Below are 23,835 nucleotides of genomic sequence, written 5' to 3'. Positions count from 1 at the left end.
CATTGTGAAACAAACGAGGGTGCCGATGCGCGTACACACGACTGAAATGCACACATCCTTGCACACACACACACACACACACACACACACACATGAGCATCGGGCTAACTCAGTATACCAATTTGAGATGACCTTTAAATAGATACCCTTCTCTGCTCATGCTGAAAACATTCCCAAATGGAACGTCAGTCCATGGGAGATAAAGCTAAAACAATTCTTCTTTTGCGTGGAGACCAAAAGGAAAAGTCAGAGAGTACGCAAACAATAATGTTGAAGTGAGCTGGAAGCAGACGAGAGTCGTTGACACAAGGTGTATTTAGAACACGATCAGAAACATGACATCAGCATAATCATTATGGCAGATGTGGATCTGACGAGCAAGGCAAGCAGTAAAGTGCCAAAGAAGGGTGAAATTCCCCCGAGACTGCGTCATCGGTCCCGATGTAATTCTGAGTCAGAGAATGGAGCAACAGCTGATCAACCCGATGCCAGCTGTCATGATCATGGTGATGAATCTGCAGCTGCTGCCCCGCAGCCCGAGGAACCCAGAGGCAACGCAGACGGAATGGGATCACAGCCCTCCACGAATGACACTTCAGCCAGGTCACACCCAGATCATTCACAATCAGGAAATGGCTCCAGACGCAGAGAGCCAAGTCCGAGAAAACCATGTGAGTAAATTGACCTTGATCTATATTTCATTTCTACCGGCTCGCCGGATTTTAGTACATAACAGCTCATTTCATCTAAACAGAGACTTGAGTTCTTGTTTCTTATTCACGATGTGTCGTTGCCATTATGATTACAGTACTCTGATGCTACTGTCCTGTCTGAAATAGAAACAGGTAAAATAATCAGTCTAGAAATTAAAAAAAAAAAAGAGCAGACAAACTGTAAGGAAGCAAGGGAGATGGATGGAAAGCAAATACGAGGATATATAAATATAGTTTGGGGGATTGATGTAGAATGGGAGTGTGTGTGCCTGCATTCCTCAGTTGCTAGAGAGCCGAGCATGCATAAAAATTAGAAGGTTGTATGTTACAGTTTGAATCACAGACACTTTAACCTGTTCAGTGCCTATAAGACATCACCTGACATCCTGCTGAAAGTGTTGCCATAGTTAGTGCCTATAAGACGTCCACTGACATCCTGCATCTATTTGTATTTTTTCTTGGTCGGTGAAAGACCCCTTTCTTCTTGATAATGATTTGCTAACTGGACCACTTGGAGTGCACGTGTAAAGAGGGTTTGTCTCTCATGCCAAAAAGGCATCAGACACTTTGTCAAGTGAAGACATTGGTCCCAGTCAGATTTACACAACTTTGCAAGCTGTTCGTATGATTTTGTATGAGTGTAGCGATGAGACCTGGATCTGTTTTTTCTTACGATTCGTTTGAACTTCAAGTTGAAGGTGATGACAACAACAGTGACAAAACTGACAGCAACATTCAACACTTTCTTCAGTCCATCTATCCAGTCAGTTAGCATTTCTGAGCAAGTGACCTGTCACCATGACAGACAGTGACAAAACTGACAGCAACATTCAACACTTTCTTCAGTGTGGCCCTTACCTGTCACTGAACTGTCTTTTTGCAGTGTTCAACTGCTGGGAACTGCAACAGCCAATTATCCATGGTTCTCATGAAACCCCGGTTGACAGATGTGTTTTTAAATTTTTTCATGCTTATTGTCTCTGATCAGTTGATCAATTTCTTTATAGAGCAGGCAAACTGGATGCACAACTGTCCCTTGAGCTTCAATTTCGTAAGATGAAAACCTCTAGTAGATAAAAAGATAATAATTATGAAACACATACCTATAGATAGACAACACATTATATGAAATTCAAGGGAGTCTTGATGGTACTGGGCTTTTGGGCAGTGTATTGATGTGCTGTGCACTTTGTTTAGTCATTAATTGAACATCTGTTCAAGATTAAAAGTAATTTTTTGACACACATAAAAAATGTGTGTGCTGTGTGTGTGTATGTATATAAGAACATGCACAAACTGCATACATAATCAACTGTGATACGAAAGAGAAATTCAGAATGGATAAGGAAATTTGAGGGGTGGAAACAAAGTAAAGAGTTCAATTAACCATAAAATCAACAGACCAATAAAAGCAGATAGAGTCAAATGTCAGAATACTTGCAAGCAATTAGCTGTTGTACATTTGGATCAAGTGACAAATAAATTCTTAGATTCACTGATATAGTGATAAGGATGAAGAGATAAATGATTTTGTAACTGAGGGTTTGGAAAGTATAGAAGTGAACTCTACTGTGCGCATTGCAGATAGTTCTGTGCTCAGTCTCCTGGGTTTTGAGCTGACCCGGGGATACTACCTGGCAGGGGATGAGACACACTATGAGGAGCGGAGGGAAAGAGTCTACACATTTATGTCTACACCACTGGAATTGGAGAAGGTGGGATAGCTTTTTGTGAGTGTTATGAATTATTCGTGATGTTGCTTAATCCTGTTTTGGTGGGTGGATGTGTACGCACATTCATGAATACAAATGATTAGTTTGTGCATGATGATAAAAAAAAAAAGGAAAAAGAAGTGTTACTTTGTTAGGAAGACGAAAATTTTATTCTGTTCTTTCCTCCACATTGTTTTGTCATTATCATTTTGTCATTATTATTGATCAATGTTTAGTCATGTGATACATCTGACATTGATATATTATCAAGCTTTTAATTTTGTTGCTTGTTTTGAAAATTCATATGTGTATGACATTACCGATGATGATTTGTAATGTTTTTTTTATTTAATATGTTTCCCACAGAAACCAAAATTCATGAATTAAAGAAAGCAATTTTTATGTGTGAAAACTGATACAAATATTTTTTACACATATTAAGATATTTGCTTTATTTCATGATGTATTATACTGTTTGTACAACAAAACACATCACCCCAATTGTAATGTGGATAGACCAACTTCAGGTTTCACTATACTACATCATAAAACACCAGACTATGTATGCCATTTGTCACTAATCCACACAACAGTGGGTTTTTGTATAACAACAACAATCATCATCATTATCATCATCATCATGATCATCATCATGATCACGATCATATATATATATATATATATATATATATCATGCAGACACATGTACTTAAATCTGTACCTCACCACTTTACAGCACACCAGGTCAGACTTTCAGTTCTTTAAGTATAATGTTCTGTGCTACACTGCATCATGCCACAACATTTTATGATTTACATACATTCATAATCACATTTAATTCAAAGCATATTATGTATGTATATCTACACACGCAACTTGCATGCGCAAACAATCACCCCCAATCACCACTCTCATTGTTATGGCTGCCAGTCTCAAACTATGTCTGCATTAATTTCTGTTTCAGTTCTGCATATTTGGCTTTCTGCAGTGTGTGGACACGTTTCTCTTTTTTGCCGCCTTCTTGCCAATTCGGGTAGTCATTGCTGTAGTGCACATGCTGTCCTATCCATGTGTCCTGATAGTTAGCTGGTAAGTTAGATATTGTAGACTGTCTACTTACATGTTTTAATGACATCAGTTTTGTAAATTGAATCAGACAACATTTACACAAGTTGTTGATATATTGTCTTTGGTGAGCAGCTGGATATTAATCAAGCCTGCCTGGATCTGGTTAAGACAGGTGCCTGACTCCAGGTTTACATTTCTGATTAAAATTTTAATTGTATGCTCAGTTTGAATTAGGAAAAAAAAAAAGACTCGACCTTTGTTTTACTTCTAGAATGGTGATACAGAAATATGAAGAAACACACACAGCTGCACAAAACAAACACACACACTCATGCTTGCACACACAATAAGAGTGCTAGTTTCCTTTTGGTTTCAGCAATTTTCAAATTATTTTGTTTCTAGAATGGTGTTACAGAATTATGGAGACACACACACACACAGCTGCACAAAACAAATACACACACATACACTCATGCTTGCACACACAGAAGGAGTGCAAGCTTCCTCTTGGTTTCAGCAATTTTCAAAAACAAATCTGCAAAAAAAACAACAAAATCCATCTCTGTTAATGCTCAGCTTGTCAGGTGACCTGAGAAAGGAAGGGAAGCGGAGACGCATACTGCAGCCAGCACAGGTGTGCGACATGCTGAAGGGGCTTCTTCTGGGCGTGGCCATCTTCTGCATCGAGTTCATCGACACGTCCAGAATGTACCACATGGTGCGTGGACAGGCCGTCATTAAGCTCTACGTCTTCTACAACATGCTGGATGTGAGTTTCCTCTGCATGTGCATGTGGGTGTGTGTGTGTGTGTGTGTGTGTGTGTGTGTGTGTGTGTGTGTGTGTGTGTTGTTGTTGTTGTTGATGTTGTTGTTCATCGATTTTACATCTTTTCACTAAGACTGTAAGAGTGATATGAGATGAAAAAAAGGGAGGTGGGGGTTCAGGAGTTTGTGTGTGTATGTGTGTGGTGGAGGGAGAGGAGAGTAGGGGAGTGAGTGAGTTAGAATGACAATAGAGGTAGAGGTATTTTGTACATAGTTATATATATGAATATATAATATATTGATATGTGTGTGTGTGTGCAGTGATCATGACATATTGAAATAGTTTTTGAAATATAATGGATATAAGGTGTTTTTTTCCAAGTGCTCCATTATCTTTTAAGGCACAGAGTGGCTTGGCATTGTAATTTCCTTCTTATGATTAGAGATGTGTTGTATTCATGAATGATTGACAGGATTTCTGGTGTGATAGGAGCATGGATGTGTTAACAGTAATGTGAGATCTGTAATCTGAGATGGGGGCACTTAGCCTGACCTGATTAACCATAAGATTTTTGTATACATGTTGAAATTGGATCAGGAACACCAAAATGACTTTGGTGAGTGGCCTCGCATTATCCTCTGTGTGTACCGAGCTGTTTCAGCTTTGCCAAGTGCCTGTGTTTTCACACTTAGTCTCACACTAAGAGTGAATTAATCTTCTTAAAATGTTCAGCCCAGGGAAGAGATGTCAAAATATTTGTTCCTTCCAAGCATGGGAATTGTCTTCAAAAATGTAGATTTCTTCTGTCATGAAAATGATTTTCTGCCAAAAATAAAAATTACTTGTGGAAAAAACAAGAAAAACAACAACAACATGCACACAGAGACACTCACAGACACGCAGACATAGACGTGCGCGCGCACACACACACACACACAAACACACACACAAACACACACACACACACAAACACACACACACACACACACACACACACGCACACATGCACACACACACACACACACACACACACACACACACACACACACACAGAGCAGCAACAGTAGCATGAATAAGGGCAATATTTTTGTACTTTGGATTGGAGAAGTGGGAAAAGAGAAAGGAAAGAACTTGCTAAAAATCTCAGAGATATTTTGATAAATGAATGAGCAGTGAACAAACAGTTCACTTGTGAAAATCCTGAAGAAAGCAAACTTACCTGGAGTTATTCCCCATGAAGATCAGGGTGTAAATGGAGTAATAACTGGGTGTGGTGTGGATAATGTGCAGCAAGAAGAAAAGAAAAGAAAAGCAAGCAAACAACCAGCTGTAAGTGTGTTTGTGTGGAGGAATTTTGTTTAATGTCCCGTCACACATATCGGTGACTGAAGACATTTTGTTAGAGTATTAGTGTATAGATTTGAGTATGTGTTGTGTGTATGTGTGTGTACATGCATGTATGTGTGCATGCGTGTGTATGGTGTGTGTGTGTGTGTGTGTGTGTGTGCATGTGTGTGCATGTATGTATATATGTATGTGCAGTTAGCTGACCGACTGGTGTCGGGGGCAGGTCAGGACATGCTGGATGCTCTGTACTGGACAGCCACGGAGCCACGACGGAAAAGTCGTCGCTGTGTGTTCATCACCCTCCACTTTTTGTTGGCGCTGTTGTACATTTGTATCCTTCGTTGTTGTGATGTGTGAGAAAGAGAGTAGCTGGTCTGTAATGTGCCTTACCCTGATCACTTGAGAAGAACGGGTTGAATCCAAGGCCTCAGAGTCTAAGAAATCCAGTACCCAAGGGTGGGGTCTCACTGACAGCAGTTAGGAAACACTTCAAATAAACTGGACAGCTTATTTCATGAAAGAACATCAAGAATCTGGAGAATAACAGAAGTCTCCAGAGCCACAGTAAATGAAACCTCACTTGCAAAGAAGGACACAAAAGGAGGCCCCATTTTCTTGCTTATCTACCCAGGTAGGTAGCCTGTTGTACAAATGACTTTGCGTTTGTATAGTGCATAGAGCTTGGTCTCACTCTCAGACCAAGGATAGGTGCTTTTTAAGTATCCATAACATCATCATGATGTATTGTCTTATGATATGTGTGCATATGTTTTGATATGTCATTTTATGAGTTATTAAAGTATATATATTGTCACATTGAAGTGTCCAATATTGTGGTTAATATTTTTTGTTTGTATGTCTTATAGTGTTGTTTTTTTCTACATAATTTTTTTTCTTTTTTGTTGTTGTTGTTTTTAGTTTTTGTTTTGGTGCTATGGTCCTTAACTGGAGCACAGTAATCCATACAGTGCTGATCCTGGGGCAAGCAACCGTACTGAACGTGGCCTTCAACTCTCACAACAAAGCCTTGCTCACCATCATGATCTCTAATAATGTACGTCACTCATTTCCATCATCATTGTTGTTATTGTCACTGATACTTTGATCACTTTGCCTTGTCCCACCCATTGAAAAAAAAACAAACTCTCTAAATCATTGATGGGCAACTCCCGAAAATGGAAAATGGCTGCCAGAATGGCAAGGTGAAAAAGTCAGACATATTGAAGCCCACTTGTGGGTATAAATGAATTTGGGAGTTGCAAGCCATGAGCACAGAAATTTCTGGGCAAGCCAAGACTTGTATCCTTTTTGAAAAGACAAAAGTTGTCTTGTATGTTTCAGTGGTCACCCTTTTTCATCACATTTTATCATGGTCATAGCTTTTTAGAAAAGAATTGTATTTCAGGATTGCTCAAGCTTTAGATGTTATGTGAGACAACATAATCAGAGAAAGAAAAGTGAGATCTGGTAATTTGTGGGTGTACATTTTCATAAGAATTAGTAACAAATAATGAAGATAAGAAGGCTTACAACATGAGAAACAGTAAAAATGATGAAGATAATGATTACTCAAAATGATATTGATACTTTAACATTAAAAAACATACATATCTTAAATGTTTTCTGTCCGTATTTTTCAAACTCAAAGAACAAACTTAAATGAATTGAGAGTACTCAAAGTTTCAAACTGAATATTCAAAAACTGTTTTGACCCAGTTCAAACTCCTTAACTATGGCGCTTAGTCAAAACTGTTGCTGACAGGCAAAGTGCAAAAAATGGGAAGTATTTCCTTGGCTTCATAGTTTGTGAAGAATTCTTTGCACTCAAGTTTACAATTTAAAAATCTGGCTCTGCTTTTAGCTAAATTCTATATCTCTGTGGAGCTTTTATCTTGATGATGTTGATGATGATAATGATGATAATGTGTGTGTGTATGTTTTGCTTATCTGTTTAAGTTTTTTTTGTTTTGTTTTTTGTTTTTGTTTTGCTTTGTATCTTTCTTGTTTGAAAGTTGTAATTGTGTAATGAAAATGTTAAAAAAGTGTTAATAAAGATTAAAAAAAAAAAAAAAAATTGAAAGCGTGTTATGGCCCCTTTATGGTGGTTGAGTTGGCAATGAGCACCATTATTTGATTTGAAGGAGTGTTCATAGGCTATGCATGTGCTTTTTTTTCTGTACAGTTTGTGGAAATCAAAGGCAGCCTATTCAAAAGGATGGACAAGAACAACTTGCAGCAGATCTCCTGCAGTGATGTCAAGGAGCGTTTCCATTACTTCATCCTCCTCTTCGTCGTCTTTGTGCGCAACATGACTGAGTTCCAGTGGAACACAGGTGCGAGCTGCTCAGGCAGTCTTATGATGACAATGGTTTAATTTATATAGCGCCTTTCCATGTTGAACCATGCTCATTTGAGCTGTACAGTGTAAAAACTGATGTGTAAAACATGGATTTAAACATTAAAATGACATGCATTATGCTGCACAGACATCCAGTCAAACACTCAAACAGTAATCTACAAACATACATATACCCCCCTCCCCAAAAAACACTCACAACGCTCATCATGCATATTACAATACGTAAATAATACATATATCACAATACCTCAACATCAATATCACAATATTAAAAACCGTATCTTGATGGTGTGAGACTGTGTACCTGTCATTCAGATTTCTTACATGGGGTGGGATTCACCTATATATTTATTATTCTAAAATCGGACAGATCTTAGATCTTCAAGAAAAAAAAAAAGGACTATGTTTTCTGACTGTCAAATAAAAGAAAAATGATTGAAATGCATGTTTTCATAGTCCCAAAATGTGCTAATCCTCTGTCAAAGAAGGCATAAGTCATTACTACAACCAAAGCAAGCGATGGTCATTTTGTCCTTGAGGGACTGTTCAGGTGTCTAATTTACAGCTGCCAACCATCATACACGTTTAGTGGAGCGGTGCCTTGGTTGTAATGTGCCTGACTAGGGAGCAAGTGTCTGCAGGTTTGAGTCTTGCACAGACCAGATATTTTACACCGGCTCTCTTTACTGGACCTTGAGTGGTGGTCTTTGTGCTAGTCTTTCAAACAAGATGATAAACCAAGGTACTGTATGTGGCATACACTAACTGCACATAACAGAACTCATATTATCAAAAGGGTTGTCCCTGGCATGATCCTGGAGAAAATGATCCACTTTTATAGTAAAACAAACACACTTGCAGACAGAAAGACAGAAAAAGGAGATTGCCTGTTAATGTTTCTCTGGGTTTTTTTTTTGGTTTTTTTTTGAAAGAGGACATGAGACCTAGAAAATTTGTAGTTGTGTGCCATTGTCAGTGGAGGACTTTTACATTGGGTGTTGCAGACCAGATGTGGGCCATACTGCAGGACACGCTGTATGTGGGTTTTGCCGAGGTCGTGGTGGATTGGGTGAAACATGCCTTTATCACCAAGTTCAATGAGATACCATCAGAAGTAAGTGCATAGGCCTTGTGTGTTTGATTCATTGTCTTCCTGCAGTATGCTTTCCTCAATAGATTAAGATATAACTGCAATGATGTAAGATTAATAACATTGAAGATGAACTATAATGGTATATGTTCTTACTGCTTGTATTTTCATTTATTGTATATAAAAAAAAAAGAAAAAAAAGAAAATAGAATGCACTTACAAAAATTGGAAGTGGAGACCGTGAAAATAGTTATGTACCTCTTTGTTTACTGTTAAAAGTACATGTGTACATCTGATGTTTTAACCAACTGCGTTTGGTTGCAGAAGGGAAGAATTCAATTTCATGTGCATTTTCTGTATGCCTCTCATTCTCTTTATCAAAGCTATATATTTTGTCTTTTTTTCTCCTTAACTTTGATTCAAGGAAAAACTCATGATTTTAAAAAAAAAGTTTAAAACCTCCATTTATGACTTTCTTAAAACATTTCAATATGATTTTTCAGACTTTGGAGGACAAATGTTTTCTAAATCTTGATCATTATATTTTCTGACCATATTGTCTTTTTTTTTCAGACATATCGGACCTTTAAAATCAATCTGGCACAAGATATTCTAACCAGCCAAGAAAAATATGTGAGTTCATTTTGTCAGTTTTTACATGATAGATACATAGGTTTTAAAATTATGTACAGATATTCCACTTGTACCATGCAGTAAAAAAAGTCCAGTGTGAACAGCGACAAATAAAACTGTATATATTACAGGAGTATGCCATGGTACTATCCATAGTTCCACTCGTAAAAAAAAATTGTAATAATGTAATTAATGAAAAAGAAAATTGATTCCTTGTTCTTTTTTTAAGTCTTTTTATATATGAATTGTCAGTTTTTTTGTGCAACTAGAAAATTAATTCAGCAACTTAACAAACAAAAAGAAAAGACCAAACAAACAGAAGACCCAATATGTATCTGTGTAGTAGACATTGAAAACCTCTTTTAGAGATGGACAGTTTCAGTTCCACAAGGAGTGTTATGGTTTGGACAAAATTCGTATGTACCACACCACGTCTGCTATGCAGATACCTGACAGCAGCATAACCCAGCTTGCTTGTCAGGCCTTGAGTACATGCATATATATCTGTGTGCCTATCATAGTGGATTTCTTCTGCAAAATTTTGCCAGAGGACAACACTCTTGTTGCCATAGGTTCTTTTTCAATGCACCGGGTGCTTGCTGCACACAGAACCTCTGTTTATTGTCTTATCCAAATGACTAGACACTCAGTTTGATTTTCCAGTCAAACTTGGGAGAAAGGGCAAGAGTGGGAATTGATCCAACACCCTCACAAACACTGTATTGGCAGAAAACATCTTAACCATTCTGCCTCCTTCCTCCTCAAAGAAATGAACAGATGCACTTACATGCATGCCTCCTACACTGATACAGTACTTCCTTTGACACACAAGGTCACTCTGTACACACTGTCCTTTTTTCTGACATACTTTGATAGCAAACCAAACCTGAAGAAGCTAAAGAGTGTAAAAATGCTAGTTTGACTTTAAACTGACCTAACTTGGCACCAAAAATCAGGTCTGGTTGGATCTGCAAAAAAAACCCACAGACTTTTTTTTTGTTGGCTTCTTCATCTTCATTGCTGTGTTCAGCCACAATTGACACATTGATTATTTTTCCATAAATCAGATAGTGGGGGGGGGGGGGGGGGAGTTGCCAGAAGAAAATGAATGAAGGAAACAGGAAAAGTCACAACTGATAGTGTGCTAACTGCTAGCCAGGTGTTGAGCTTCTAAAATTGTTACCACTTTTCACTGCGCACGCGCAGGTCAGATCTGTGCATTACTGACCCTGACACTGCAAAAAGCAGCAGCAATGGCCCCACAACTACAAAAAGTAGCTTCTGCCTACCAGTCTGATTTTTGCATATTTTGTTTGCAGTTTTTTTGGATCAAGTGTGGTATTACATAACAATGAAAAAAAAAAGGTGACACTATCCAGTTTCCATTTAACACACACACACACACACACACACACACACACAGACACACACACACACACACACACACAAGTGAATGTGCAGCATGTTTACCATTAAAAAACACATGCTAAAATACCTTTCAGGATGAAAAAGATTGACATTGTGTTTCTAAAATGTATTTGCATATGTGTCTAGAAATTCTACTGTGTATTACTTCAAATTCTTGTCTTTACCTTTTATGTAATACCACTACCCCTCACCCCCACCCCCTCACCACTACCCTATAATCCTTGATTCCAGAACACTTGGTACTAAAGAGATACTGTTTTCTGTTCTTTATCTCAGGCACACACGGACTACTCTGACCAGGTGTGTCGTCGCCTGGGTCTGACCCCCATTCCCCTTGTATGTCTGCTGATCCAGTTGTGCAGTAAATCCATTCACATCACTGGACCCTTCACCTACCTGCTCCTGGCCCTCTTCTTCCTGGGGTCAGTGTTGGGGTGGGGGTGGGGGTGCACATCATGTGCCCCTTCCCCTCCCTGTCTGTCTGTTTATTGTTTATATTCTTTATTTTGGATGACCTATTTTGGTCGAACCTGCCTACCAGTATGCATTTTTGCATATGTTGTTATCTTTTTTTTGGGGGGGGATCAAGTATTAATTCACAATATTGAATTGAAATTACACCGCAATGGAAAAAACAAGAAAAAAGATAATTAGAAACTAATAATTCTCTCTTATTTCCAGTTTCCAGTGTTGCATTTTGGATTTGTGAGAACAGTGTCTGACAATGACTGCAGAGGTGTCTAAGCATCCTGGTCCAGCTTTGAACTTGGGGGTGGGGGGGGGGGGGGAGTAAATGAAAGAACAGTTTAGCCTCCAAAAATATGACGATGTACTGGGAATTACTGAATCAATAATAGGAAATATTTTTGCATACTGCTTGCTATGAGTTTGCCATTGTATGTTTCAGTAAGGGTTATTATATTGACTCTTTCTGTATACACACATGAACCAAAAATTAACAGAAAATAATTCTTCTCTATCTTTTGATGATACTCATTATTTAATCCAAAAAATAATCTCAGCATATGATTTATGTGTTCTATTCTGTTACATGTCACAAACATTTGGTAAAAAAATAGTTTACAATATCCTTAGCCGTATGAGGAGCACAGGAACAGGAGTCATGATGGCTGCGGGAAAAAGAGGGCGCTAGCCAGGGGGACAAAGGGGAGGTTACCTACTTCCGGGAGGTTATCGGCCGTAGTACTTTCGTTTCTCCGCATAGGCGGATAGTAGTTTGCACAGGACAGGAATGTCAGACCCCTGCCGGAGTCTGCACTAGTTGGGTCATGGTATATATGTTATTTAAACGTAATTTTAGATAGAAAATTTCCTTTTACAATATCCAGCTTATGATTTATGTACTATTGTTCAGTCATTCACTTCTTTTTTTTTTTTTTGCAACAAGGAACAAAAATTTTAAATCTCCAGCAAGTGATGTATTATGTGTTGTGCTATAATTGACAACAAACATTTACAATTTCCAGCACATGATTAATGTGTTATATTCCAGTCACTGTTACTTCAAAGTCTTGTTCTTCTGCTTCTTTTACCTCTACTCATGAAGAGTCATTGGGGTGCTGCACAGAACTGTTCATCATATTCCTCCAGGTTGTTTAGTTATATGTCAAAGCCTGAATTTCTGCAAATGGTTTTCATTTTCCTGTCAATTCTGCAATTTTGTCAATCCATCTTCCCATCCATCTCCCTCTCTCAATAGTTCCTTTGAGGGTTGTTGTAGTAAGTTCACTGGATCTCGTGACATGACCATACTAGCGAAGCTTTCATTTAACTCATGTCAGCAGATTGTCATAAGATCCAGTGTGCTGCTTGATGGCTTGGGTCCTTTGTTCATTAGTGATGTAATCAGTGTATCTGATGTTTAGTATCTTGTGATGACACCTCATTTCTTTGTTGTTCATTCGTGATGTGATCTATGTATCTGATGTTTAGTATCTTGTGATGACACCTCATTTCTTTGTTGTTCATTGGTGATGTGATCACAGTATATGATGTTTAGTACCTTGTGATAACACCTGATTTCCTTGTTGTTCATTGGTGATGTGATCACAGTATATGATGTTTAGTACCTTGTGATAACACCTGATTTCCATGGCTTGACTTCAGGCTGGTGTCCACCAAAGTGCTGACGTCCATCCTGCTGCTGAGCTGGGGCTGTTCCCTGCTGGAGGGGGCAGAGGAAGAAGGGCACCAGACCAACCCCTGCACTGTAGATTCTCAGGTCCTGGCCAAGAAAGACCACAGCACCAAGGACTCCCCCGCCACGGCCAGAGACCGACACCCATCGGAGAAAAGCAGCCCTCAGAAACCCCCTCCACACCAACCTCAGCAGCCAGCTCCTTCTGTACTCAGGAGTGTAAGCGCTGTGGAAACAAACACTCTTTTAGAAACAGTGGCTGGGAACCTTGACATGCATGCAGACAGTGACATTCATGACACCGGCTGGAAGCTTCGTTCCATCAGCGATTCTGTGGTTGAGAAACAGTCGCAGGTTTTACAGAGGGCATCAGCGTCACCTCTGAAGGAAGGGGGAGAGACAGAGAAATTTTTCTCCCAGCTGGATGGATGGGAGGTGGAGAGTGAAGAGAGTGACTCAGAATTCCACAGCTCTCTCAATGTCAGCAGCTCTTCTGGTCATCATGATCATGCTTCCATACTTGCTGCCAGCACAGCAGTGGTTGATTATGATGATGAGAAGAAATACAAATGATGAGAGAGAAGAGTGAATCAGAATGGTTTCTGTTTTTTTGTTGTTGTTGCAAGGGTGATGGTAATGAAGAACCAACAGAAGTCGCAGGGAATACTTCAGTTTTATCTAATTCAACAGCAAATATGTTCAGGAAAAGGATTTTTATTACGTCTACTTAGTTTAACCTCTTTCATTGATGTTGGCATTATAGTTAATACCATCTGACTGTTAATGTACATTTGCACACCACTTCATTATTTATGAAATTTTCCCAACAACAACACACACGCACATGCGTGCACGCACTCACACACACACTTGAACATATGCACATGCCTCTCATTTTAGTTTCATTGCAATGCCTAAATGAACATTTTTCCAGACCACCCGCATTTACAGTGAAAATTACACACTGAAACATCAGCATAAAATTTGTACAGTTCAGTAATTTATGTACACATACACAGCTGAACACACTACATATTCATGCTTTTCCACTTAAATGCTTGTGGTGCATGTACATATATATGCACCCATGATAGTTTTGTTGTTGTTTATATAACATATGTTAGTCATGAGTCACTTACACAGAGTTGGACTTGCTTCACATGCACACACACGTTTTGAGCTTCACACAGCTGACAGACAACAAAGACATACGGGAAACAAAAGCAAACTAAAAAAAAACAAACATTGCTCTGATTTAAGCTGCAGGATGTTTCAATAGATGATCAGAAGGCTAACCACAGTGTTTGCTAATGTGATATTTCAGTGACATGTTTAAAGAATTAGTGTCTGTATATGCATGAAAGGATAATTTATCATGTTTTTGTTAATAATCTATGCTGTTGTGGTGTTTCATGTGTGTATTTTTTTTTCTCAGAGGTGTGATTGGCAGAACAAGGTGAGATATATCATGTAGGGAGGAATTCAGTAACAGATGCTGAAAGGGAAAAAGTGAAAGAAAGAGAGGCTTATAGATATTTATCTCCTCATTCCAATTCCACATTTTTGATATAGTGAATAATGATATTTATTTTGAATGGATGGATGATGGTTGCCTTAATTTTGTTTGTGTATGAGCTTTTGCAATAATGCTACAATGTACAGCGGTGCACCAAGGTATGTGTGTATGGGGGTGTGGTTTTTTTTTGTTTCTTAATTGCAAGCAGCAGTCATTAGTTTTGGACTAGTGCTGAGTTGATTCTTGAATGTCAGTGAAAGAAAGAGAGTTTACATGGAATGCATGCACATTGCTGAACCATTGATAATGAACGGATTTATTGTAACGTCAGTATCAGAAAAGTTCTATTAGAAAACAGTCACAAAGCAGCTTTCAAGTAGCTAACAAACAGCTAATTAAAATGTGACAGTAAAAGAATTAAGATGAGGCGTAACAGTCTTAATAATCCAGTTTTCTTAATTTCAGAATTTTGTCAGTAAACTAGAAATTGTTCGCAAGGTAAAAAACAAAACAAAAAAACAACCCCCCACCCCCAAAATAAAACAAAAACAGCACAGTGCTTGTCATTTCTTATTCAGCATATATGGACTTGTTTGTGTGGGTATTCTTGTATGTACATGTTGTTCTGGGTTATTGGGAAAAAATCCATCTGTCATTCACAAGGTTCTGCTGTGAGTTGAACCATGGGCTTTATGGCATTGTGGAAGCATGGTGCAATAGCCACTCAAAAACCAACCCATTGCTGTTGGTTCAAGTGAAGTGTTTTGATTTTTATCAGAAAAAAAAAAATCTCTTGAGATGACACTACTGAGTCTACTCACACCAGGGCAAGGAGGGTGGGGACAGAGATGGTGGGAGATGTAGGAGGAAAAGACATAAACCAAATGTACCAGTATTTTGATGCCAATGAGGAAAATGTGACTTTCTAAAAATGTATTATGTGTATACATGCATTTCAATCAAAAAACAACAAAGGCGACATTTTCAGTCTGGAGAATAAAACATGAAGAATGTGGCCACCATGCATAGACATTTTTAAGGAGTGTGTACACATCAAAGCTTTCAGCAAAAGCATTTTGTCTTACTTAAGCTTGTGAAGATTCACCAACATTCTTTTAAGTCCAGTAAGAATGACAATGAAAAATCTTTGACAATAGGCTATTTTGCATTTATGCCAAGGGGGTTGTGTGGGGGTCTGGTGGGTGGGGTAGAATTGACAAAAGTGTAATATATGTGTGTCTGGGTTTTGCATGTGACTGGTCTGTGCTGAGAGTGAGAGTTGTTACAGTGATGTTCATGTGCATACAAGGTTCCGTTAAACTGTTCAAGCCATGAAATTAAAAGAATATATCTCATGGTGTACAGTGTCCATCTGACTGACGAGAAGAAGATGGTCTACAGAGTCTGTTGTTATAACGAGTAATGATCACTAGCTAGTCATTCTTTTCAGGCAACTCTTCTTCTCTTTTACTCGGCTGAAGCTCCCTCATTCATACCTCCCTGTTTTGGGGGTAGGGTGCATGCTGGATATGTACTGGTTGTCTATAATCCACCAAACATTAATATGCGTTTACAGGATCTTTTATCAGATCTGCATTAAGTATGCGCCCACTGGGGATTATTGTACTAGCGGGTCAGCAGATACATTGACCCAAGAAATAAGAAAGTTCAGTTGAATCAAAGAATGCTGCCCATAGCCCAGGTGAACACTAAGGGGCCATTTCATCCGTCAGTTTCTAATACCAGTGAGAGAAAACAGATTTCCAGCCTCAACGGGTTGATTTAGCCAACAGACACTGCTGTCAGGCTCTACACCCAGGCTCCTCAGTCAGACTAATGCTGTAACCACTCAGCTACAACTGTTCCCATCTTCAGTCAGTTTAAACTGGTTTAAACAGTATTTTATTGGGAACGTGTCACAATAGATTATACACCACAGTTACAGATAAACAGGACAGAAAGAAAATTTTCTTTCACAAAGTCCTGTCCTGCTACAAGTACTGTACATTTCAGCCTTCAGACTTTGTACTCAAATCTGATCCCTGTGGCTTATCGGCTGTTTGCAGTTCATCATAAGCATTTGATGGAATTTGATGGATGTCTTCATAGGGAGAAATTGATAAACTGAATGGAGAGGATTATCAACAAACTGAAACCAAAAGATGAATGGAGTGAACGGATAAGAAAGAAAAATCAGTGCAGAGAGTGAAGAAAAAGACAGGGGCTTTAGGGTTGAAAGTGTACACGTGATGTGAAAGACGACATCATTTACTGAGCACTCTGCAGAAGATGAAGTTTCTTTATTTGTCTTTTATTTGGCAGGCTCGGTGAAAACGTCATATTTTTTTCTGGTCAAGTAATTTTAAAGATTGCTCTTTGAGTTTACACTACTGTAACGGTCTCTGTCAGAGGCACTTGTAACTATTTGGTATTAATCTAAATAATTTTGAAACCCAGTTTTTTTTCTCCTCATTCTTGCTGTTTAACACACACACATGTCCACACACACACACACCCTTTCACATTATACACATGTTGACCGCATACACTGATAAGACTTTCCAACAATCTATCCTTAATATCTTTTTAATTAAAAAAAATAATTCATCTTTTCTATGCAAACAGGTTAATTTGTTGAACGTGGCCTTTTGTCAAGGTCAAACGTTTTCTCAGTAACCTTACTTATTGCTTCTTAAGACCAAGACCAATAGACAAGACTGGTCATTTGAAACACATGTATAAGCGATGTTCTATTCACAATTCACTCAGAGTGACTTTGATCATGAATCCAGAATTGGTAACAATAACTTGAATTTGTTCTGCCGCACACAGTAGCACTGTATTTTTCCACCCATGCTTGAGCACTTTATCAGTCTAAATATTCATCACCCACAGAAAAAAGGCCCAGTCTGATGCTTTAGGTTTCTCCAATGTTTTGTCAATATAAACTAATCTGTGCCATTTTGTCAAGTACCTTGGAGTGGATTTTTACCTTTACACAGTTTGGAGTTGTGAGAAATTAAACCAAGTGTTTGTGTGCGCTTCACTGTTGGACAGTCAGTTTTGGAGGCTTCTGTTGGAGTGTGTGTGTGTGTGTGTGTGTGTGTGTTTGTAAATGCATGCATTCGAGTGTGTTGAAATAACATGAAAATATCTGAATAAAAGTAAAATCACTCAAATCTACATTGGTAGGATTGTATCCATTTCCATATATATGTACATGTCAATCATGCATGTGTATTCAAAAACATATTCCCTGGTATTTAAGCGCAGAGTGTTGATTCAAGAGTGAAGATACAATTTGTAAGAAATGTAGTCCTTCATGCTTATTCCTAAGAAAGTAAACATGTAAATCAACTCTTTATGGCCTGTATATTTTGTCCAGGTCATCAACAAAGTTCTTGCAATCTCTGTTGAGGGGTTTGTAAGTCAGGAAAAAACATGCATTTCTTTATCACTACACACACACACACACACAGAGTCAATTTCATTGCCTCACTGCTGTAACATGAGTGAACAATCTGTTTTATTCACCTTTTTCTCAAAAAAAACTAAAACAAAAAGCTAAAGCAGGAAACCACATGAAAAATACTGTACAACACACAATGTACATACATATTAACAGTTTCTGTTTACTCTTTCAGTTTTGTGAAGTCATTTATTTTAACTATAGATGCACATGTTGTCTGATATTCAGTAACCTTTCAAGAAGACTTAACAATGAATTTGAAACATTCTTTTCTTCATTGAGGATGATGAAATCTACCTTGTTAGAGACTGCATGGCAGGACCATACCCTACATTTTGTTTCATTGTTATCACCAGGCCCATCTGATACAGACACCACACCAGCAGAGTTAGGCAGGACAACGAAGCAATCTGTGTACATGAAGTGGATGAAAATTGTGATGTTGGGTTTCCCTCATCAGCATCAGAACCAGCATCACATTTGTCCCTCATTATGAAAGATCTGATGCTGAAACATCCTAGATTTATGTAAAACAGATTACTGACTGATTTAAAATTTTATCATTCACACATAATGGCTGGCAGATGACCATTTAATGAAACAAAATATCAGTTTCATTGAATGCAGAGGACTGATAAGTTCATCTGGTCAAATTAAAAAACAACACCCCCCCCCCACCCACCCCCAAAAACAACAAGTGCATCATATCAAAATCATTATATTCAAACTCTGCCTTCTTTTGAATTTCCAAAGTATGTTCTCATTCATGTCATTACGAAGAAGCACATGCAGTGTTAATGCATTTTCTTCCCCAAAATGATTTATGTTATGGTCTTAGAGAAAGGAAGATAACTTTGGGTTTTTTTTTGTTTATCAATGGCAAGATGCCCTGGTTTGCTCTATTCAGAGATATTCGGTGCTTTTCAAAACATGGTTTTATACATAACACATTACATCAATGTTACACACACACACACAGAAATGTGACTAGCAATCTCTACACAAACAACACATAAGCACAATGCACACATACATTTAAACCTACATTCAAACATACATGTGTTCATAACAGTCCCCCTCCTCACACATGGATACATACACACACACACACATGCACATGCATAAACATACCAAAACACACACACACACACAGTATACAAACATACATTCGTACACAAACATGCATATCTGTAAACATGTATACATACTCAGTCAAGCGCACCACACGCACAAGAGTATACATATCATATGGATGGACCTGTCATAAAGTAACATCACTGGGACCGTGTGAGAGAAAAGGAAAAGAGAAAAATGATTCCATTAAATTGGAAAACTTGGCTGTCCTTAAAACACTCATCCTCCTCATTGAAAGCTAGTTGTCCTCAAAACATTCCTCCTCCTCATTGTAGCAAACCAGTTTCTGATCAATGCCAAGCTGACACACAAGCTGGGTCAGTGAGGGTCGGGGGTCAGAGGTCAACCGGTGAAGGTCGAGCACTGCTTGCTGGCAGGCAGAGCGCCACTTGTCGATCAGACCCTGCAGTTCCAGCAGATCGTGCTGCAGCAAAAAAAGGGAGAATAAATCATGTTGCTTGCAGCCTAGCAGACCACAAAAGAGACAACTCAGTGCTGAAAACCAGTCAGTTGTTAAAACCAGTCAGAGAAAAACTAAAACAATATTGGAAGGTCTATTAAAATAACATCAAAAAGACCATTCACATTTTTCAACCACATTTTCTTCAGTCCAAGTGTGCATGAATGTATGTATGTGTGCAAGCTTGTGTTTTGAATTAGAACCATTCCAAATCTTGACAGTAGTAGTAGCAGGCCTCCTTCGGTCATGGCTGATCATGGATAGAGTATATCCGACCTAATGTCTAATTGGGCTGTCTGCTTGGACCAAGCAGCATCGCCTGTGACTGTAGAGACCGATGCGAGAGAGACAGCCTCTGTCGCAGCGATCACATGTGTAAGCTGATGCTGGTCTGTCGGCTGCCGTTCAGCCTGCTGAACATGATCGAAATCTTGACAAATACATCCATAAAAACATGTTGTGGTTTTTTTTTCAAACAAGACATATCAAACTCAACTCTGTCATAAAATAAATCAGTCTGCCCTATCCTATCTATGTGACTGCCTTCACCTCTACATCCAGTCTAACTCTAGTCTAGTCTATATGATCATCTTCAGACCCATTCTTTCTTCGCACATTGAACTGCTCTTTCTCTGTATCTGGACCTTACACTAGGAATTAGCTCCTGCTTTCACTTTGTCAAACCTCTGCACTCAGTTCTTTCAAGTCTGGCCTTAAAACCTACCTCTTTCCAAAACAGTTGCTCCCTCTCCTCCAAATATCTCTTCATACTTTCTTTAGATAGCCTTCTGTCAACATGTAATCATAAATTTTGTCTGCCATCCATTTGATTCAAAGTTATATGCATTCGTGTTTAGATCTGATGTAAAATTGCTTTGAGCTGTCTCCACACAGGACTCAGAACTATATGAATACATAATTTACAGTTGGTTTTAATTATCAACTGACCTTTGCTCTGTATGTCCTGACCATGTGGAGCTTTCGGAGCACTTCCTTCTGTTGGGCCAGTTCAGCAGTCAGCCTTTTCTTGGCCTCTACCAGATCAACATCACTTGTCACTACGGCAGACTCTTGCATGGTTTCCTGCTTGTCTGAAACTGATTTCTTTTCACTGTCTATGGACATTGTTTTCTTTTTTTCTGAACCAAACATGACTGATGATGTGTTTATCACTGGTAAACCCTCTGACTGGGGTTTGTGGCTGGAGTTTTCAGGTCCTGAACAGATTTCTTCACGTGTATCATCTGTATCAAACAGTTTACTTTCTTCTTTGTCATGGAAATTCACAGATGTTTTGTGACCCGTCTGAGTCTGTGAGATGCAGTCAAAGTTCCCTCTCCCTTTTTCACAATGGTTCCTCAAAGGAGACTTTTCCTTCAGAATGTTTCTGGGTTGTGGTAAGGTTCTCTTGGTGCCGGTGGGACTGTGGGGGTGTGCCCTGACTGAAGAAGGTCGGTGGTGGCAGGTTGGCGTGCCTTGATGCTGGGGGGAAGTCATGCTGAGTGTGTCAGATTCAGAGCGTGTTGGGGTTCTGGTCAGACCAGGCGTGGGTGTTGTCCGATGACTTGACGGGGGAGTTGCTGGGTGGTAGCGGCCACACTTCTTCAGCCTCTCCTTCAGGGAAGAGCTCATCTGATTACAGAGATAAACACAGAAGACACACCCACATATGATAATAAAACAACAACAACAACATAACAACCATATAAGTCTCAGTCTGCAACATATGCATTCACTTGCATTCAGACAAACCCACAAAATGCATGCATGTGCAAACACACACACACACATTCACTATTCATAAATACTTGCAACATGTGAGTCAAAATAAAACAACAAATATTTGATACTGTTGTATTTCTTTGAACACTGAGTTTAGTTAAGCCTCCAAATATTGAGGGGGATGGGGGTGGGTTGGGGGGAGAGTATGAATAGAGCTTAAGCATACATGTGTATGTATGCATGATATTATGTTGGCATCTATGTGCACATGACAATATTGTATCCTTTTCACTGGATGGAAACTTACCCCTGAAAGGGGAGTCCTGATGATTGAACCTTTTTTGTCGTCCACACTCTTTGGAGTACATGCTTTTGTTACAATGCTCCTGTCTGCTGACACTGATGAAGAAGTTGTCATTCTAGGTGTATTAATATCTGTTTTTGCTCTGTCCAAACAAAAAGGAATGACACAATTTGAACAATTTGCAACATAAATTTATGAAAAGCATCATGTACTGATCTAATACGTGCATGTGTGTGTGTGTGCAAAAACACACACACACATACACACAAGTGACAAATAAATAGCAGTTGTCAAAAAAAAAAAAAGAAAAAAAAAGTAGACTTGTCCAGTCCATGGTATTGATCACCAAAAACGACTGGTACTTCAAGGAAGCAAATATATACTGATACATAATTATGTTATGTATTACATTACTATAAATATATATATATCATTGATATTTTATTATTATATAGTCATATACATTCAGTTGGCTTCAGAGTTCTAAACATTGAAGACCTCCCCTGTTTTTGATCTTTGTTTTATCCCGTGCTCCATCAAATTTCATTTCTGCTACTCAAGAAATGGATCGCCAATAAAAGATTCACAGTGACAATCTGATGTATCAAAGTAATAATGTAATTAACTTCTTTTACATATATATATAAATCTAACAGTAACATTAATTTCCCAGTGCATACATGCATGCTTACACGAGAATCACAACGCGCAGATTAATGCCAATAATGGTGTTTTCAAGTGCCATTCTTGCCTCCAATTAGAGAGCTCTACAACATATCGGCAGTACACACAGTCTTTGTGATGATAACAATTTGAAAGAAATACTGTGGTCATCTGAGGAAAATACTTAAATAGTTTTTTTTTTTTTTTTTTTTTTTTTTTTTGCTTTAGTTTTCTGGCTGTATTCACAACACGACGACACGCCCAGAAGTCATTCACACGATCCACAGAACAGAACATTCGATCAAGATTAACTCTGTGTGTACAGGAAATGCCGATATCTGTCGAATAACAGTATTAATAACTTACCACAACAGTTGCACAAATAACTGATATCCAATCTATCTCTAATCTTCTTACTGGATTTCTCTCGAACAGTTCACATACTTTCCAAAACTGCAACAGCTGTGGATCTTGAAATTCCCGGCAGGAGAAGGTAACTCTTCAACAACGTGTCCTGGCAAAATGTACAGCCAGTGAAAATTTGTGCCTTTTGTTAAAAGATTTTGTCTTTCCCGTACGTCGCCTGAATTACGCGCCATACATTGTGGGTGCATAGTCACCTCTGGTAACATAGAGTCATTAATTACGAATAAGAACATTATTGTAGAATTAAAGAGAGAGAGTGAGCGAGAGCGAGAGAGAGAATTACAGAGAGACAGAGACAGAGAGACAGAAAGGTGGATTTCGCTTGGGTGGGTGGGTGGACGCAACGGACTGAATTCTATAGATCTATATAAATCCGTAGTGGACAAGGCAGGAAAAGACAGAAGAGAGAGAGAGAGAGAGAGAGAGGGGGGGGGGGGGGGGGGGGGGGGGGGTGGGCAGAGATTCAGATCCGGCAAACAAGCTTAGTGATGATACATTTCTATTTATTTTGTTCTCCTTTGTCACAGGTTTTACAACGATTTCAGATGATATCGAAATATAGAAAACAACTTGCCGGTCACCTTTAAATCTCTGCACTTATTACATTATATCTCTCAGTGTGCGTATCGTCATCTTAGACTATGAACAGACTATAAACAAATAAACGAACGAATCTCTGTGTGTGCCACTGAGTGTGTCAGTGTGTGTGCCCAGTGTGTGTGTGTGTGTGTGTGTGTGTGTGTGTGTGTGTGTGTGTGTGAGAGAGAGAGAGAGAGAGAGAGAGAGAGAGAGAGAGGAATGATAGGCCGGGTAGAGAGAAAGCCGTGTAGGTATCAGCCGGTCTAGCAAAACACTTCAGTTGTGAAA

General features: G+C 38.8%; 2 protein-coding genes across 4 annotated transcripts; one reads left to right on the top strand and one right to left on the bottom strand.

The window, feature by feature from the left end:
* Nucleotides 1-245: 245 nt before the first annotated feature.
* LOC143275582 (transmembrane anterior posterior transformation protein 1 homolog) lies at nt 246-17,829 on the top strand. The gene is made up of 11 exons (XM_076579790.1): nt 246-671; nt 2,298-2,428; nt 3,390-3,514; nt 4,070-4,262; nt 5,802-5,937; nt 6,563-6,660; nt 7,789-7,939; nt 8,970-9,079; nt 9,629-9,688; nt 11,393-11,538; nt 13,244-17,829. The coding sequence occupies exons 1-11, from the start codon at nt 356-358 to the stop codon at nt 13,845-13,847; spliced, it is 2,070 nt and encodes a 689-aa protein (XP_076435905.1). The 5' UTR covers nt 246-355; the 3' UTR covers nt 13,848-17,829.
* A 1,144-nt stretch (nt 17,830-18,973) lies between these two features.
* LOC143279519 (uncharacterized) lies at nt 18,974-23,040 on the bottom strand. 3 transcript variants are annotated; one of them, XM_076583577.1, is made up of 4 exons: nt 22,909-23,040; nt 21,883-22,021; nt 20,802-21,485; nt 18,974-19,817 (listed from the first exon to the last, which is right to left on the bottom strand). In XM_076583577.1, the coding sequence occupies exons 2-4, from the start codon at nt 21,991-21,993 to the stop codon at nt 19,632-19,634; spliced, it is 981 nt and encodes a 326-aa protein (XP_076439692.1). In that variant the 5' UTR covers nt 21,994-22,021; nt 22,909-23,040; the 3' UTR covers nt 18,974-19,631. The 3 variants fall into 3 exon arrangements, with proteins under 3 accessions (XP_076439692.1, XP_076439693.1, XP_076439694.1); XM_076583578.1 differs by having other exon boundaries at nt 22,987-23,029; XM_076583579.1 differs by having other exon boundaries at nt 22,960-22,987.
* Between the last annotated feature and the right edge of the window lie 795 nt (nt 23,041-23,835).

The sequence above is a fragment of the Babylonia areolata genome, chromosome 2 (assembly GCF_041734735.1).
Source record: "Babylonia areolata isolate BAREFJ2019XMU chromosome 2, ASM4173473v1, whole genome shotgun sequence".
NCBI lineage: Eukaryota > Metazoa > Mollusca > Gastropoda > Neogastropoda > Buccinidae > Babylonia > Babylonia areolata.
The sequence above is the reverse complement of the archived record's forward strand: the minus strand, read 5'-3'. Positions and strand labels throughout refer to the sequence as shown.